This window comes from Ambystoma mexicanum, chromosome 3p (genome assembly GCF_040938575.1).
Source record: "Ambystoma mexicanum isolate Mex_15411 chromosome 3p, UKY_AmexF1_1, whole genome shotgun sequence".
Lineage (NCBI taxonomy): Eukaryota > Metazoa > Chordata > Amphibia > Caudata > Ambystomatidae > Ambystoma > Ambystoma mexicanum.
Genome location: NC_090925.1, coordinates 15049528 through 15067597, shown reverse-complemented (window position 1 = coordinate 15067597; position 18070 = coordinate 15049528). Strand labels below are relative to the sequence as shown.

The window sequence follows — 18070 nt, the reverse complement described above, 5'->3', positions numbered from 1 at the left end:
GCAAGAAGCGTATAGGAATGATTCTCTACTTCACTGCATAGGTCGATTGCTATATGCAAGAAGCGTATAGGAATGATTCTCTACTTCACTGCATAGGGCGATTGCTATATGCAAGAAGTGGATAGGACTGATTCTCTACTTCACTGCATAGATTGATTGCTATATGCAAGTAGCGGACATGCAACATATGAATGATTCTCTACTGACAGACATTCCAGGTCAAAGATGTGAAATGGAGGCCAAAGAACAACTAAATCATAAGACTCAAGAAAAGTGTGAAAGAGGTTGTCACCAGTGGGTCGTGTGTAAACCGAAGAGCTAGTGTCAGACCTATAGAGCCCCCAATACTTTGCCCATACCAACTAAGTTAACAGTTCACCCCTACAATAGTCACCAATGGAACCTATAAAGCTATACAGTAGGAAATATATAACAGCCATATGAGAGAGTGCATTTAAGAAGTTGGTGAGCGATAAGTCAATCTGTGCGATTTCTGACATTTATGAAATGTACTTCTGTCTCCGACTTGTGAGGTGAATATTGGTTGCATTTCAGAACTTACACCAATTTTCCTTCAAGAATACAATTTATCTGACCTGTTTAGTGGAAGATGATTTTTTTTTTTAAACTTCAAGTTTTAATACTTTTTAAAGTACAGAAGGGAAAAAGAAAACACCAAGAGCCCCAAAATGGGGCTGCAGTAGAACACAAATCTCAACAATACCCTTCAATCACAACCCCCCACCCGATGGCTAGAACAGCCTCAAAGCCCTCCACCCCCCAGCATGTGAAGAGAAAAGGAAAAAAAAACAAGAATGAAAACACAATATAACACTTGTTTAGCTACAGTTCGTCTCACCAGGCAACTTGATGTACCATCTCGGATAAATCCTCCCAGGGGGGTGCAGCCCGCCACCCCCAGAACCCGCCAAAGGCACCGAAAACCCAGCCCCCCCATATATTTAGTCTGGTATCCTAACCAAGCCATTTTCATTGGAACAATGTCCCATGAAGGACCGCTGTAAGTCTTTCCATCCAATAAATCTATTTTTTTTTAAATTTGGTTTAACAAACCTTTTACAAAAAGCATACATAAATATATCATTTTAAATAAAATAGTTTCTAAACATGATCTTCTTGAACCATTTTAAAACATATAATCCAGTTTAAAAATTAACACACATAAAATGAAGACTTTTAATCAATTAATCTCAAAGGGACAAGGAAGAGAAAGTAAAGAAAAGCCATTATCTTAGATCATACAGTTGTTTGTTATTTTCCAGCTTCAATCTCAATAATAGCATCATTAAACCCCTCACATAATCGGTTGCAAAGGGGCATTTAGATTCCTCCTTCTTTTATCCCAGAACTAGTCTTGGATATTAAATTGTCAAGTTGCATCTCTCCAGCACCTGTATCACTGCTATTGTGAGTGCCTCAGATTGACCTGATATAAATCTGTCCCAAAACATCTCCAGCAAGAAATTCTCTGACTCAATCCCAAATCTGGCAGGCAAAAAACAGAGATCTCACTGGCCAAGTGCCCTTACAGTCCACAAGCAAATTATTCAGGGATTGTTCCTCTGGGTTTTTACAAACATTGCATACAATAATGGAGGTGTCCCCCAGACTCCTTTTGGCAAGAACCTCGGCCGTATGGACTACATTTAAACAGACTCTCATGACATTTTTCCTGATCTTCCAATCAGGAAACTTTTTTGCCATATGACCCTGCTTTTTGTCGACTTTCAGAAATGTATTTGAAAATGCCAACGTGCGCATATTGTCTTTTGTGGTTATCCAGTCCATTTCATCCCAAGATTTTTTTACCTTCAGTGGATTCTGAATCCATGTTTGGATGTCCATCTCTGCTTTGAATAGCCCTTCCTCAACCCAAGTACTAAGATTTGTTAGCATTTTAGATCTGCTGTTTTCGAGGTGGGCTTTAATGTCTGCATATAGTGTACCCTCCTTTGCCGTCGTAATCAGCCGGAAAAGGGAGATCAGCTTCCACCCTGCTCGTGCTTTTAGTGATCGTTGGCCTAATTCAAATCTTAGACTTGGCATGGATAGACTCATAGGGAGCCTGAGGACATTTTTCCAGATAAGACCCTCCCATCTTTGCCAGTTACCGTTCCACAACAGGGGCTTTGCCTCCAACCCATACAAGACCACCAGAAAAACTTTTTTGCTCGATAATAGTTGATTAGCGGGATAATCGAGAATCTACAATATTTCATTAGTATTTTTTTCATCTGAGGGATGAACTGCCTAATTTTATTGTGAACGTCCCTCTCCACTTTGCAGATTGCTGGAGAGGCATAGACGTTATAGCCCAAATAGACCAACTCTTCAGCTCTGACATGGGCTGACCTCCCATTACCCACTGGGGATAGATAACCTTTTTATTCCTATGAATTTTTTGGATTGAGTGCAAGTCCATTTTCCTGGGCATAACTATGCAGTCCATTCAATAGACGCTTTAGCTTTGGACACCCATTTAGCATTTGCCACAGGCTCTCCCGCTTCCAATGACACACCAAAATGGCCCTGGCTGCCAGCAGCAAGAAGCAGGGCATGGTAGATAAAGCCTTGTAGTTCTCCTCCCTTTCCTCCAGTCAAAACAATACCAACATAAGCTCCAAGAGGCGATTCAATCCTTCCACATGCTTTATCCAGCCCAACACCTCGATCCAGTACACCTGCACTCTCTCGCATGTACGCCACATGTGCCAGTACGTGGCTTTACACCCATGCCAACAAAGAAGGCTAACCCCAGCATACATTTTAGAAAGGCGGACAGTGTCATATTGCTACTGGTTGAGGAGCTTGATACCAATCAACTTATACTGACAGAACACTGAAGTTTTAAATTCTTTCTGGCACATCAACAGCCACAACCTGTCATTAACAGTCTTCCCTAAATCCTTCTGATCCATATCACGCCCTGAAGCAACGACCAACTCGCCATACCGGGCGGAAATCAACCTCTTCATATCTACGTGGGAGTCCAATATTTCCCAACCGGCGTTAACTCCCTCTGTAACTGTGGCTTCCATTTTTCAGCCATAAGGACCCCTTTAAACTATATATATATGAGAAAACTGACAACTTCCCTATATTCAGCACCTCCTTCAATTCCTGAATTGATATCAATGCACCCCCCGCCATAGCTGTCCCACCCTAGCTAGCCCCCATCAAACCAAGCCTGATATCCTGATAAGTCCGGAATCTCCTCTCTTATCCCTGGTGCCCACAAGTGGCTCATCTGAGAAGGCCACATGTTAACCCCTCTGCGTTCCTACCCCTGGTCGCGACAGGTCCCAAATGACCCCCAAGGTGGGGTGGTCCCGAATTCTGTGTGGGATCTTTCCCCTAGGGACCCACAACCATGCCCTGACTGTGGCTGGTCTGAGGTGAAGATTCTCCAGAGCAACCCACTGCCGGTCCCGTTCCTCCCACAGGTAGGTAATGATGACCCTCAACTGTGCGGCCCTGTAGTACCCACAAAGCTCTGGGAATCTTACGCCGCCTGTGTTCTTAGGAAGGACCAACGTGTCAAACCAACATCCCAGGTTTTTCCCCTGCAACAAAAAGCGCAATATGTGCCCCTTCACTTCGCTCAGTGAAGCCTTTGGAACTCCAGATCGGAAGCATCTGGAAAAGATACAAAAGCCTAGGGAGGAAGTTATTTTCAAAGCGTTAAGATGCCCCATCCACAGAATAGTGATCTTACCCCAGTTAGCCATATCGCTCGAACAATTGTCCCAGCAAATGGGCGGGGCGGGGGGGGGGAGGTGAATTAGCCTCACATAAGCCCTCCAACCCCAGGGTAATCACCTCCCCAAGATAGCTCAGCATCTCTAACCGTACCCCCATCCCCAGACCCTCCCAACGCCCCCAGATCCCTAGTCCCGTCATTGTCAAAGGGAAACAGAATTGATTTGGCTCTACTTCCTTGTATCCTGACAACGCCCCAAATTGCCTATCACCACCAAGGCCATCGGAATCCAGGAATGTGGATTACGCAAATGCAATAATGCATTGTCTGCGTAAAGCTCCAACATATACTCGGTCCCCCATGCGCAAATCCCTTCCACCAGAGAGGTGACCCTAAGCCGCTCCGTTAGTGGCTCCATTGACAATGCAAATCCAAGGGGTGACAGCAGACACCCCTGCCGGGTCCCCCTTTGCAACGTGAAGACCCTAGAGTATCGTCCATTAGCCACCATCCTCGCTGACAGGCCAGAGTACAATGCCTGGATACGCCACAGCATGGTACTTCCAAACCCATATTTCTCCAAATCCCTTCTCTTCATCGCGGACCAAAAGTGTCAGATTACCCCCTTGCCTCGAGCCATGTCCATCAGGTGCAGAGTCTTCCGCAAAGTGTGCGCCCCCTGCCTCCCCTTAATAAACGCCACTTGATCAGCATGGACCAAGCGCAGCATCATATTCTCAAGCCTATTGGCCAATACATGTGTGAAAATCTTCGCATCTCCATTAAGCAAAGATTTTGGGCGGTACCCACCACACATCCTATGGTCTTTGCCTTCCTTGGGGATTTACTGATATCAAGGAGCACCAAAAGGATTTTGAAGCCCTGTTGGTCTCCATAATATGATTAAACAACTTAACCAAGTAAGAGAGGTTGCCTGCAAAACCTTTATTAAGCTCTGGTGTGAAACCATCACCCCCCCAGGACTTTCCCTGTCTGCAACCTCCGAATCATCAAAAGGACCTCTTTGAGGCACACCAAAGTCTCTGTGGCTAGTACCTCCTCACCACTCATCCGAGGGAGAGCTCCAACCCTTCCCAATCCGGCTCTCCCTCAGAGCCGTACAGCCCCTCGTAGTACCTGGTGAAACTCTCCACTATCTCCTCTGAGGATGCCTCCACTTGTCCATCTGCCCCCTCAATTCCCCCCACCCATCTCTCAGCCTTCTGCCCCCACAACCGCACTGCCAAAATTCCATTGGTCTCATCCCCCTTCTCATAGTACGTCTGCCTCAAAAGTTTCAGTTGCCTCTTGACTTTCCCCAATTCCAGTGTCCTCAATTCCTCCCTCTTTTCCCGTACCTCTCGTATGAACCCCTCTCTCCCCTCCAAATAGGACTGTATAGTTCCCTCCAGTTGATCAGTCTCCTGATCTTCCAACAAAAGCCGCACCCTCTTCCTTCATGAATCAACAACCCGCCACGTCGCCTTACCCACCTTCCACACCATGCAGAAGTCCATATTGTTAATATCAAAATACTTCACAATGTTCCCCCCTGAAATCCTCACTAAACTTTACATCTTCCAGAGGGAATCGTTACATCTCCACAGGGAGTCCCTGCCCTGAATCCCATAAGGGAGAACTACATAGATACCATGTCATGGTCCGTCCAACTAATGGGCTCTACACAACAACTTCCTGCCCTACTCAGCTTTTCCCTTCCCACACAAACATAATCTGTTCTCGTATACGTACCACGTTGGGGCGGGAGTAAATCCAGGGTCCAGTGGATGTAGTTGCCTCCATACATCCACCATACCAAACCTTTCCAAATAGTCCTTCAGACCCCCTCCACTCGCCCCCAACTGCCTCTCTGTTTGCCCCCGCCCCCAGAGTCGTCCTATCCAATGAGGGATCTGCCCAGATATTGAAATCTCCTCCCATAATAACGGGACCCCTCTCTTCCTTGAACAACTGGACCAGTGTGTCCTCCAAGAAGGCTTTTTGCCCAGAGTTGGGGCAGTACACCGTGGCCAAAGACAGCCAAGCCCCACCCTTGGCCCCTGACACCAGGATAGCTCTCCCTCTTTCTCCTTCCAAACCTTGATATTCTCCAACTTCAGCTGTTTGTGTATCAAAATCCACCCCCCCCTCCGCACGTGTCCGGTGGCCCAATAGTTACCACCAATCAACCCTGAGGGAATGCTACGCTCCTCCCTAGCCAACATCCCTGTCTCCTGCAACATCACGTCCAGACCTGATTTCTTAAATTCCCACGCGACTAAGGAACGCTTTGTTGGGGAGATCAACCCCTTCATATTCAAAGTTCCCATCAAGAGGCAGTCGACTCACCCCCCCCCCGCCCCTATTATTTGTCTACCACACTGCCATTCCATCAACTGTTTCCGTGCACCCGAATGGCAGCTAACACACACATCCTCACCAACAACCCCAAACGGTCCCCCTGTGCAAAGCCCCCAACCCTTGCTTAACCCCACCCAGGCCCCACCCCCTACTCCTCGCACCTCTCCAAACCCCCAAGACACACATCTGAAGCTAGGCCACCATACGAAGACCCCCCCTCCCAAACCCCCTAAAGAGGCCTGCGCAACAAAAAGAAACCATGCACCGTAAACCATTCAACAAGTTGAAACAAAAAAGGCACCCAAAAAGCACCCCCTGGACAGTCGCTTCACTGGGGAGGGAGTATTCCATCTCCTGATATTACATCCCGAGGGACCCTCCTCCGTTGACAGTCCCTCCAAGCTCTCCTGCACCACAGCTTAGGCAGCTTCTCCAGTTTGTCACCATTCTTCACTCCTTCTAAAAGGTGCAACAGGACCTGCTCCACTTCTGCCCCTTTGGTCACCCAGTAGTCTACTTCCTTAATCTTGAAAACCAGTGAAAAGGGAAGGTCCACCTATAACCGATCCCCCTGTCAGACAGCCAGGAGGAAAGGGGACGACAGTCCCGGCGACGGGACAATGTAAAGCTGGAGAGGTCCTGGTATACCTGGACCGAGTCCCCTTCATATTGAATAGTGCGTAGGCGCTTCACCCTCTCCAAAATTGCGGCCTTCTCAGTGTACCTTAAGAACTAAACCAGCACGATCTCGGCCCTTTGCCCCTGACCAGGCCTCCCCGACAGGCTTGCTCTATTTCCACCTCCATTCACCCTTCTTCGGCAAAGATGACATTGATCAGCCCCTTGGCCTTTCGCATTACATCACTGGCAGATTCTCCCTTCTGCTCCTGGAGGCCAAAGTCCTGGCGATTATTCCTTCACTCCCTATTTTCGAGGTCATCCATCATCAACTGGTAGTCCTTGTTCTTGGACTCCAGATCAGACAGCCTCATCATGAACTTCATTTCCATCACATCTGCACTGAGTTGGTTCTTCTCCAGTCTCCAGTGCTTCCACCTGACCCCTCGGATCAGAAACGCAGGCCTGCAGCTCGCCCCAAAGTGCTAGTTTCTTTTGTGGACCGGGCCTGCGTGCCTCCCCCTGCTTTCATTCTTGGAGGCCCATCCATCCCTTCCCCCTCATAGCCTCAGGCCTCCGAAATTGTTACAAGGCACCTATGCTGTCTCTGACCCTGGCTGCCAGTGTTCCAGTCCACACTGTTCCTCTGCCAAGGAGGGAACAATACCCCACAGTGATACCATGGCTCCGAAGTTGCACCACAATGTGATCTTAAGCATTGGACCAACAAATCTCAAGGGCCTCCCCTAGCACGCCACGTCCCTCTCTCACTGCTGTGCCACTGCCTCCAAGCATGTAAAAGCCATCCTTTGCTTCCTCTCTTGCCCCTCTCCCAAAGCCGTGCGCATCAGCACTCACTAATTTTCTCCCACCTCCCCCAACCTACCAGATGAACCTCAGACCCCTCCCTACTGGGATCCCGGTCCGGGCTTCCACATATCCAAACTGCCCTAGGGTCCAAATTTGCTCCTAGGGTGTTGGTGGGCCCCCCAAGCCTCAATCGAGCCCGCCACACCCAGCTTCCAGTCTCAGGACCCAGCCGTACTACAGGCCGAGAATATTCATCAGCTCTCTGGAGCACACCGCTGCCTTGCGTCAATGCACAGGGAGCTCCGGCACACCAGCCCCAACTCGTCTACCGTGCTCTTCTCGGTCAGAGCACCTGGGCCACATGCGCCCCTCCCTCACCTCCGGCAGCCACGGACAAGTCCGGTCTTCGCGCTGGTTGGCAGCTGGCAACCTGTGCACGCCACAGCCCATCTTCGTAGCTGTGCAGGTCCTCCATCAAGGCGAGGGTGGACCAAGGGGCCCCCGCGCTGTCCCCACCTTGACCAGGGTCGGGGACGCAAGGCCACCCCTCACTAACAGGTAGGCAGTACTTATGGCCCGCAGCAGGCTGAAACTCCACCAAAGCCACTGCTGCCAGGCTATCCATGCCGACATCGCACCTGCTCCATTCCAGGCACTTCGACACCACTCCACGCAGCCTCAGGATCTGCACACCAGGGCCGATGCCTCTTTCCAGTGTCTCACTCTGGTAGGCCCGCCTGGGGGAACAGGAAAAGACGGAGCACCGTCAACACGTGACCATGCTGGTCCACGCTCCTGGCTGTCTCCCTGATTTTACTTTTTAATAAATCCACCACCTCATTCTGCACATTTCAGACTTGACAGAATCCCATATTCAAGGTATGTTTCCCATCACAATACTTTCCTGATAGTAATGGACAGCATGGACTCAATAGACCAACACTTAGAGAGAACCGAAGGAGGTGCTGGCTAATTTCATAAACCCGAAGGTGTCACTTACTAGTCCCCGGCGACCTGTCATCCAGGTGGCCAGGACACGGCCATCGCTATTGGATCCAGTTCCTGCGGGTGGACCAGTGGGGGAGGATCACCTGGATGTAAGGTCTTCGGGGAGTGGAAGTGGGACACTGAAAGTTGAGATGCAGTATCCCCTTTCTTGTGACACCTTTCCCCTTTCATATCCCCTAGGCTTCCCACCCCCTCCCCTCCTTTCCAAATCTAACATTTTCTTACACGGTAACAGACAACGGACTAACACCAGAGCCGGTTACCTGACATGTCCCAATACATGGATCAGGCAGAGTCAGGCAATTGACAATAACCATGCACACCTACCTTCCTCCCAGGGATAAAAGGCAGAGCACGAAAGCAAACTTCGAGCAAAGCCCAACGCACAAGGAGACAGCTACACCAAACCGACAGTACAAAGGGAGAAGAATGGCTCTGAGATCTGGAAGGACGACGAGGGGGGAGTTACCCTTGCCCTTTTCAACTCAGACCTGCAAAGCCTCCAGAAGGGAAAATGTAAGACCGGGAAAATGTAAGACCAGGAGAAACAGCTGCCATGCGGAGCAGTAGATTTCAACGGTACACAGGGGCCTCCCGCGTTCATAACGGAGGGTGGGAGGCAAGCTGGCTACCGTGGTACTATCCTTGACTCAAGAGAATAAAGAAGCCAAAGAGAATTTTTTAACTTTAAAGAAAGTCTAGCTGAGGTCCAGGTGCAGAGGGGTACAAGAACCAGAAGGCCCTAGTAAGCGGTGGCATGAGGTGTCAGAATGGTCCTTTAAGGGTCATTTCAAATCCCTTATACAATCAAGTCTCTGAACTGTTGCCAGAAGCTTGGGGAAGGAAACCCCGCTTTCCGACAGGATTATGAACTGTGGATAAGGCAAGTGTGAAGTAGATTGAGGGATGCCGAAAGAAAGCTAGGAGAAGGAAGGAACCCCGCTTTCTGCTAAAACGGAGCCATTAGGAGTACATGAACTGTGCTGAAGAAAGGCCATAGTGAACCTGACAGAGGGAGCCCCGTTTTTGTGAGAAGGGAGATCTCACGGGTGAAGAGCAATCGCGCAAAGAACTTTTGTTTGTTTGTCATTGTGAAATCGGGGCGAAGAGCAATTGTCCAAGGTGCAAGAACACTGAGAACTTTTGTTTGTTTGTTACTTTAAATCAGCAAACCGTCTAAGCCAAGAGAGTGTTGCAGGAAAGAGACTTAGCCTTTAAAGGGGTTTTGATATTGTGGAACTGCACTGTGAACCTCGTGCTGATGAGGCCCAGTAGTGTGCTGTGCTCGAGAGTCCTGCCTTTTACCGTTCCTCAAACGTGTTGAAAGGAGACCCAGCCAAATCCATCCTGACTTATCATTTTATGAACACTTCTTTCTTTTCTGGTGAACTTTATCCCACACTATCTTTGTATTTAACTTCCATGAAGCAGGGAGGAGGAGACTTCCATGCAGACGGCAAGGATTCCATAGACCGACACGTAAAGGGAACACAAGGAGGTGCTGGCTATTCAGAGAGTAGTTTGTTTTATTCTTTTGCCTTCTATAAAGTTCCATGTCCTAAGCATAGGTAGCATCTCTGCTTGTCGAGATGCTGGGTTCCAAAACCTACAGTCTTCAATTGTAAGTGACATTATTAGGAGTTTCGCCATCTACGAAAAACCTATGGACTGCCAGGAGGACTCTGTGAGTAGGGTGTCTTGTGGTATGTGGGTGGATCCCGTACAGAGGACTGGGAGGGTGTCCCTGAGGTTAGAAGCCTGAGGCTAGTTACCTGCAGAAGGGGGAAGTGGCGGTGCCGCCTGCTAGTATGAACTTGGTAATTCTTTCTGTGGCATGCTGTATACAAACATTCTTCATTATTACTGTGATCGAGTAGATCATAGATTCTGTCTTTGTCTTGCAGGTGCTCGGAACGCCAGCTGTGCAGTGTCATTCCGAATAAAAGGAGAGGGATACCCTGATCCCAAGATTGTGAAGGACAACGACCACCAGGAAAGCAAGGACTGTATCATCACAGGTCAGGCAGCAGAGCTGGATGTATGAGATTTGGGTGGGGAGGTTGAAGGTCCCTCTGTTCCCTCACTCATTAATTACCAGTCTTTCTATGAAATAGGAATGGATAATATAATATCCAGGTACCAGGAAGGGAATGGTAAATACTGTTTCATTTATACCTGAGGGATAGCATTTCATCAGAGTGGGGGCCTCCCCAGACCTTTGCAAGCACTGCCAGCCTCTGGCGCATGCTACAAGTGTCTTTCTCTTCTCCACGCAAGTGAGGCCAGGACAACATGCTGGGTTCTGGTATCCCGTAGTTATACTGTGTCATTTCCTCTTCTGCTTTGACAGTGGATCCCCAGGGCCAGTGACACACTTGCTTACTCCATGGACCTAGGAGGAGGGTGGGAGGAGAGACATCTGCTCAAGGGCTACGTTAACATACTCATTGACTGCAGGGAGGCAGTTACCCTTCTCAGCCCTTGCTCTATGCTTGAGGTTCAGAGGTTGCCCAGCCTCCATTCCTGGTAACATTCCTGGTGATCCTTGAAATTCACTTGTGGGGGGTCGTGTTCTTCCTTTGGGAGAACGACAGATTTCTTTTGGAGGGTTTTTCACAGCTATAATGGGCTGCAGTGAGGGGCTTTGGGGAACCCACCCATACAGCCTCCAGATAGCTCTTGGATGGAGAATCCCCATGATCCCGAAACGAGGATTATCCCACATGACCTTGTCACAATATATATGATTTCTAATATCTACTCAAATATAGAAAGTGCTGGGGTCGTGTAAAGGGTATTGCGAGAAAATAACGGAATAAAATGCTGAATATGCTTATACCGTGCATTCGGCAGGAATGTAAATGCTGAATCCTAAAGTACTGAACAAGGGGGGCGGGGGTTGTGTTTGAAGGCTTTCTGCTTCTAAGACTTAATTCCAAGGTTGTGTTCCTAAAAGGCTGGGCGTATCGCTGACTGCATCACGCTTGTGCAATACTGTATTTAGAGTAGAATGTGAACTGCACTATCCACTACTCAGGGATAAAGTGTTTGAAAAAGTATGGAGCGCCCTCGGTTTCTCACAATGAAGGAAATTAATGTTCATTTAAGGAACCCAATTCTTGGCTGGGGATTTATGGCTAGGATGCAAACCTCTGAGTGTAAAGATCAGTGTTTCTCAACAAGACCTGCTGTAGCGTTATTGTTTTAGGGACCATAACTTGTATGCTTCAGTTAACTGAGCTGACCTACCCGAGCACCGGTCAAGGGCTATGAGAACCAGCCTGATTTCTGCCAAGCGATCGATAGCTCCAACATCAGACACAATTGGAAAATCTGGTCTTTTTTTTTTTTTGCTGTGTGGACCAAATGATCTCTGATATAGAACCCCAACTACACTCGCTATAACCCCACTATTGATCCAATAAGAAAAAGGTATTGGTGCAGAGCAGGATAGAGGAAGTTCATGTCCAACACCCTGCAATCCACTGCTGTTGTAGGTCACCCATGAAACCACATGTGAGACTTGTGAAATCTCGGGAGGATAGCTCAGCGGAGCAACACAGGTTCGATTCCCCAGGTCCACGCTTAGAAACCTCTGGGTATTAAGCGTGTTATAAATAACCTATCATATCATCATGAAGCAAGACACAAACAGATTAAATTTTTACATAACATACTTTTTTTTTCATTTTCTATTAAGCATTTAATTAAGTTACAAACTTTTTGCTTTTCCTTTTTGTTCTCTTCATTAGCCAAGAGATAAAATATGCATTCAAACTTCACAATTTACTCTCTTTCCATTAAAATTAGACACCCATCTTGTTGGACCCTTATAACTAATTCCAAATTTCATATAAAGCGATCACATCTCTTGGCTTAATATTGTCCTGATCAGTCTGTATCCACTTAAGCAATTCCAGTGGTATGCCTTCCAATTTCTTGCCAAAGATCACCTCCAGGAAAACTCAGAAAGCTCTTGTTGCTCTTATGTTAGATCCCTCATATAAACATTCCCAGCATAGGTCAACATTCAGGCCACATCCATTTTTTAATATAGCGTACAGGAGCCTTGTTCTTTCTGGTGTTAGACCTTGGCAGAAAAGAGTCAGTTGCTACAGTGTTTCTTCTTGTAAACCACAGAAGCAACATTTATTGTCTCTTGTTGTCCCATATTTAAAGAGGATTTTCTTTGTTCTCAGGATATTCAACCTGAATCTCAGGATCAGGTCTCTAAATTCAAAATGTACTCATTTTTTTCAAATAATTTGGGGTGATGTTGGGAGCCCTTGTCAGACGATCAGGGAGGGTATGGCTCTTGTACATCGCTCCACTTGTTTCTGATCAATCTGCACACATAATTGCTTTCTTGGTCCTCTTTGGATTTAAACATAAGGGTTTGACGCTGATGTTAAGATGCGAGAGAATATGTATACATTTAGCTCTCCAAAGTATCAAAGGCCAAAAAGTAATTCCTTCCTCTTCAATTTTGATGATCCTATATTGCGGAGAGCAATAGGTTTCCACCAGTTTACAGAAAGTTGTCAGAGATTTACAAATGATTAGAGAGTGTAGAGTATATAAACCAGTTCATGCCTAATCACGGCCATAGGGACAGCTTCCGTTAATCTCCGCACTCGTTTCCAAAAGATTCCATCAAGCCATGTTTCCCAAGGAATTCCCAACCCTGTTTCACCTGCATACGTCCTAGTGGGAGCCAATCTTTTGATTATAGAAGTTAATGATTGGCTGGAGCGAGAATTTTCCAAATGTTCTCCCTATGCTCAAAACTTGCTCTGTCCGTTGTTTCATTTTCGTCCGCAGGTTACCAATCCAGGGTTGTTCGCCTCTGTCTGAGCTGATTGTTATGCCCGGATACTTTGTTGATTTTATTATTTTCATTTTCATGTTGTCCAAGGTCCACCAGAAAGATTTTCCTACTTTTGTGTGCAGATGTTTAATCATCAAAATCTCAAATTTGTCGATGTTAACCTTTTGTTCATTCTGTACGCGTACGCCTGAAGAGCGTTCAATTTTCGCTGCAAACCAAGTGGCGTTCTGCCCAGCAACACAAGGATGTCTGCATATAGCATATAGTAGGTGACCTACTGGGTAACCATTGATTTTTGGGGCGCAAGATCTACTAGGTTCAAGCATTCCTCTCATGTCCAGAGTATAGAAGTTATACAGGATCGATACAGGATAGACCCCTTCCAGTTGGTATTTCTTTTGTTAGAATACCTGCTTGATCTAGCCTAATCTGCAGCAATGTTCCTGTGTGTAATGCTTTAATGGCTGCTAAAAGATCTTTGGGGCAGCCCTTTTCTTCCATTTTCGACCATAGAATGTTTCTATTTACTCTATCGAACGCTGCCTCCATATCTATGCAGGCTAAGAAGAGTTTTCCATTTTCCTTTAAACTCTTCATTTTCAGGAGGCTTAATATAAGGAGGTTCAAATCAGTCTACTTTTTTGACAAACCCAGTTTGTCTGGGATCGAAGTTGCCAGACATTATTATCCACTCTTTCAAGCGTTTAAGTAGTATTCCTGCATAGATTCTACCCAGCACGTCCAATAATGAAATTGGACAGTAGGTTCCTGGTTTTGTTCTGTCTCCTTTTTTAAATATTGGGACTACTACTGCTTATTTGCATAAGCCTGGAATTGCTTAGTTGGTTGATTCTGCTAAACAAAACGTAGCAGAAATTTGTCCACAGCTCTATGGCTCCCTTCAGCATGACATTTGTCATGCCGTCTGGGCCCAGTGCCCTTGACGCGCTGGCTTTCAAGATGATGTGTTTCATTTCTTCTCTGTCGAAGTCTATGGACCACTGGTTGGAATTTGATCTTTCTTCGATTGTCATTTCTGATGGGATGTTTTGTCCATACATCAATTCAAAGTGCTCCAGCCAGAGATCTTCTTGGTTTGGATGTAGTTGCAGTGCTGCGGAATCATTTTCTTTGCCATTATTATTCAGGGACCAGAAGTATTTGGTGTTTTTGTTGTTTAGAGCCATCAACATATGTTCCGTGTCACTTTGGTACAAAAGGGCTCTATGGGTTTTCACCCAGTGTCCATATTGTTGTGTGCGGGCCATCTTCTCCCTGCTGCTAATATCAAGTAGGGAATTTAATGATTTGAGGTCTTTCACTAGTTGTTTCTTTTTCTTCACAATCTCTTTGTAATAGACATGCTTTCTCGTGAACGAAACCATGCCCCCTTTCCCTGACGTTTCTCTGAATAGAAGAGGCACAATTCGTATTCCACACCTTGTTGCCATTTACACAGGGTAGTTTCTAATTTAGGTATTGATTTGCAGTTGATTCTTAACCTCTTATGCCCATTGTTTAGATTTACCTTGCATGGCCAGCAAGATCTAGTACTGTTGGTATGCTCTTTGCCCATTAACCTCTGATACTTTAGAATTAGAGGGTTGTGGTCACCTACCATACCTAGTAAGACTTTCAAGGTCTTCACCTTTTGGAAGATTGGGCAGTCAACAAAGTAGCAGTCAATGGTAGCACTTGCTCTCGTAGAGGCCTGGGTTTTCGCCCCCATTGGTTCACCCTTGACTTGCCCATTGACCATTCTTATATTTCTGTTCTTGGTTTCTTCCAGCCACTTCCTCGTGCGGTTGTTCTTCTCGTTGTTAAAGTAGGATTTTTCATCCTTCCTTACAACCCCCAGGCAATCAACATTTAAATCCCCACAGATAATTATCCTCAGATCTTCCAATTCAGTTTGTAAATCATCTATCCATTTCGTTATTTTCTGGATAAAAGCTTTCCCCTCAGTATACATTGAAGATCACTTGTACTCCCTCTCTGGAATTCGGGGGTTCCTTTTCTTTGACTTGTTAACCTTGGATCCAGATGCTGAAAAAGATGAATGAAGCATCTGGTGTTCCAGGAGGCCATTTTGTACTCCTTGATACGTGTCTTCTGTTCAGTCTATTCTTTTATTGGTTTTGCCTGAGCCGTGGCAAGCCAGTGAGTCCCATGATTCCTCCATGGCTAGTCTGGTTTCCAATTGATCCTTTGTTGCATTGTCTGTTTTTAGCTTGTCCTGTGGCCTGCCTTTGATGACGAACCCTAGAGCTTTAGGCCCATGTAGTCTTATTGGGGAATTTCTTTCTGGTTTTTCGTACACTCACTCATCGTACAAATTAGGTTGTTTATGTTCTCCTCTCCAAGGTGTTGAGATTATTTTTTTGGTTTCGTCTCGAGGCTTTGAGACTTGCAAACACTGTTTTAGATCAAAGCCCAGCGCTCTTAGATCATCAGTTGCCGTAATCATTAGAGATGTTACTGCTTGCGTCTTGATGTGAAGACAAACCCTGTCATTTTGCTTTTCACTAGGGAAATCTACGATTTTGATATCTTTCGGTTCGATCACTCCGAGCTGGGGCACACTATGCAGGAGTGACATTATGTTCGCACGGTTCATGAATACGCCATCATTTGCTTTTGGTACGCGTTCAATTAAGATTCTAAATGTACTACTTTCCAAATCCTGTGACCTAGCGGATTTGGGTGTCGTTGTGGCCCATGCTGGTCCGCCAGCTCACTCTTGTCTTTGGACCTTGTTTGAGGATATCTCCCTTGTCTTGATTAGTCCACCAAGGTCGCCATTATGGCTTGGTGTGGCACTTTTACGGTCAAATTCTTTGCCAATTTAGATCTTCTAATTTCCAACGTTTCAAATTGGTATCCTTTTTCAAGAATTTCTGTTTCACTTTCCTCCTTATCTGAGTCAGCTATGGTGATATTACACAGCACGTCACCCTCTGTAAGAATAGAATCTTCTTCCTCGTAAGTGGACAGATTTAGGAGGGAGTTAATGACTCCTTCTGGATTTAAGCTTTCAGCTTCTATTAGGTCTGGTATCGTCCCGCTTTCTCTGGAGGTTGTCTCCTGGATATCTGCAGACTTTTTGGGGGGATCCCTGCGCCCACAAATATCTGGTTTTCTTTTGACAGTATTCCTCTGTCGTTCGCAGATTTGTAATAACATTTCTTGCACCTCCCCCCACTCCTTGTTTGCATCTTAGCTGATGTTTTGGCTTTTTTATTTGTGGAGCCATTCTTTTCGGCCTTGCACCGGTCCGTACTGTTTTAAGCTCCTCTGTTTCAAAGATGGAAACATTTCCTGGGTTGCATTTTTTGATGTCTTTGTAGGCAGTTTCCCTTCATTTGCTTTCCCTATTTTTGGCATTATATGATCATTTCTTGATTCCCCATTAATCATCTGTGGACCGGTGCTGCTATAATTTGGTGTGGTCAAACACTGTACGTTTTATATCTGTTGTGGCATCTGGTCATCCTCAAAAGCTTCGGTATTGGTTTGGGCTGAGAGGGTTGTCTTCTTATTTCCAGCATCTTGTGTTCTTAGTAACTTGAGAGTATCTCTAAAGCAAGCTTGCCTCCTCTATTAGGTCGATGAAGGTTTTAATGATGACACTTACGGATCTTTCTCTCTTACTCTCTTCTCCCTTGCCGCTTCAATATGCGACTCAATAAAAATCAGCTTGAACTGCATCAAAGCAATCATAGTTGTCTGGTCCTTAGTTTTCGTGAATGGGTTCTTACAATTTAAGGAACAGTGACAAGATTATCGAGACCATTGAACCTAGTGCTGCTTGCAGATTTGCGCACTGGTTTTCTACGCTGAGATGGTTAGATTTAGACTTTCTGAATCTCGAAGATCACATCGCAAACGCCTCCCACTCTTGTCTGTTTCCTTTGTTGAGGCTCCTCTCTATTCGTGTCTTTGGTATCTATGTCATCTGACTCCTCTGTGGATGTATTTCGGGAGTTTCTTCTCCTTCTTTGGATCATCCCTTGCTTCTTGAGAATGGCCTTATCTTGAGTAGTTGATCCCACTATTATAGTACACAGGCTATTTTTTGTTAGACCTCCTCTGTCATTTACAAGTTTCACCCTTTTTTCAGGGGCAACAGTTGTTAAAGATTCATCAAAATCCACTTCTCCGATTGGCCTTTTTGCTCCTCTTATTGAAGTCTGTGGGTTTTCTTGGTTATAGCGGAAGGCGAGACCCTTTCTGTCACTAGCTGGCTGGACCTGAGTCCTAGTACTAACGTCTTCTTCCTCCATTGCCTGCTTATTTCCCCAGGAATTACACTGCCTGTTTCACAAGTCATAGCCAGGCTATTTTCCGGTATAAGCAAAGTCGTGGAGGGCAAGTCAGCAGCCAACTTGGTTTGTTGGCCACTTTCTATGTGATCCAAAGTTTGATCCATTACAATACCTCCCTTGTCTAGTGAAGATTGATCATGCTTCAGTATTTCACTAGAAGGTAGGTGATATATTTTCTCTCTTGTTCCATCACTAGGACTCAGACCTACAAGCAGGTCAGCATCCGATTTGTCTTGCCAAACTTCTCCCTGACTTTCCAGGTTCTCGTTTTTGGCTTTTGCCTGTTTTGGGTTGGCTTCGCCGCCCGAAGAGGTGGAAGTTTCCTTTGGACTAAAATGCCATCTCAGTATCCTAGTGTCCAAAAGGGACTTGCCCCTCTGTTTAGGTTGCACGCGACTC

The 18070-nt window shown here is 46.1% G+C and overlaps 1 protein-coding gene across 6 annotated transcripts in view; it reads left to right on the top strand.

Annotated features, from left to right (window-relative positions):
- The window catches only part of LOC138580076 (zinc finger protein 211-like), a 219404-nt gene that overhangs the window by 67146 nt on the left and 134188 nt on the right, over window positions 1-18070 (top strand). For all 6 annotated transcript variants that reach the window (XM_069650334.1, XM_069650336.1, XM_069650333.1 and 3 more), the window contains exon 4: window positions 10423-10536. In XM_069650334.1, the coding sequence (XP_069506435.1) occupies window positions 10423-10536 (114 nt within the window). The remainder of the gene's footprint in view (window positions 1-10422; window positions 10537-18070) is intronic.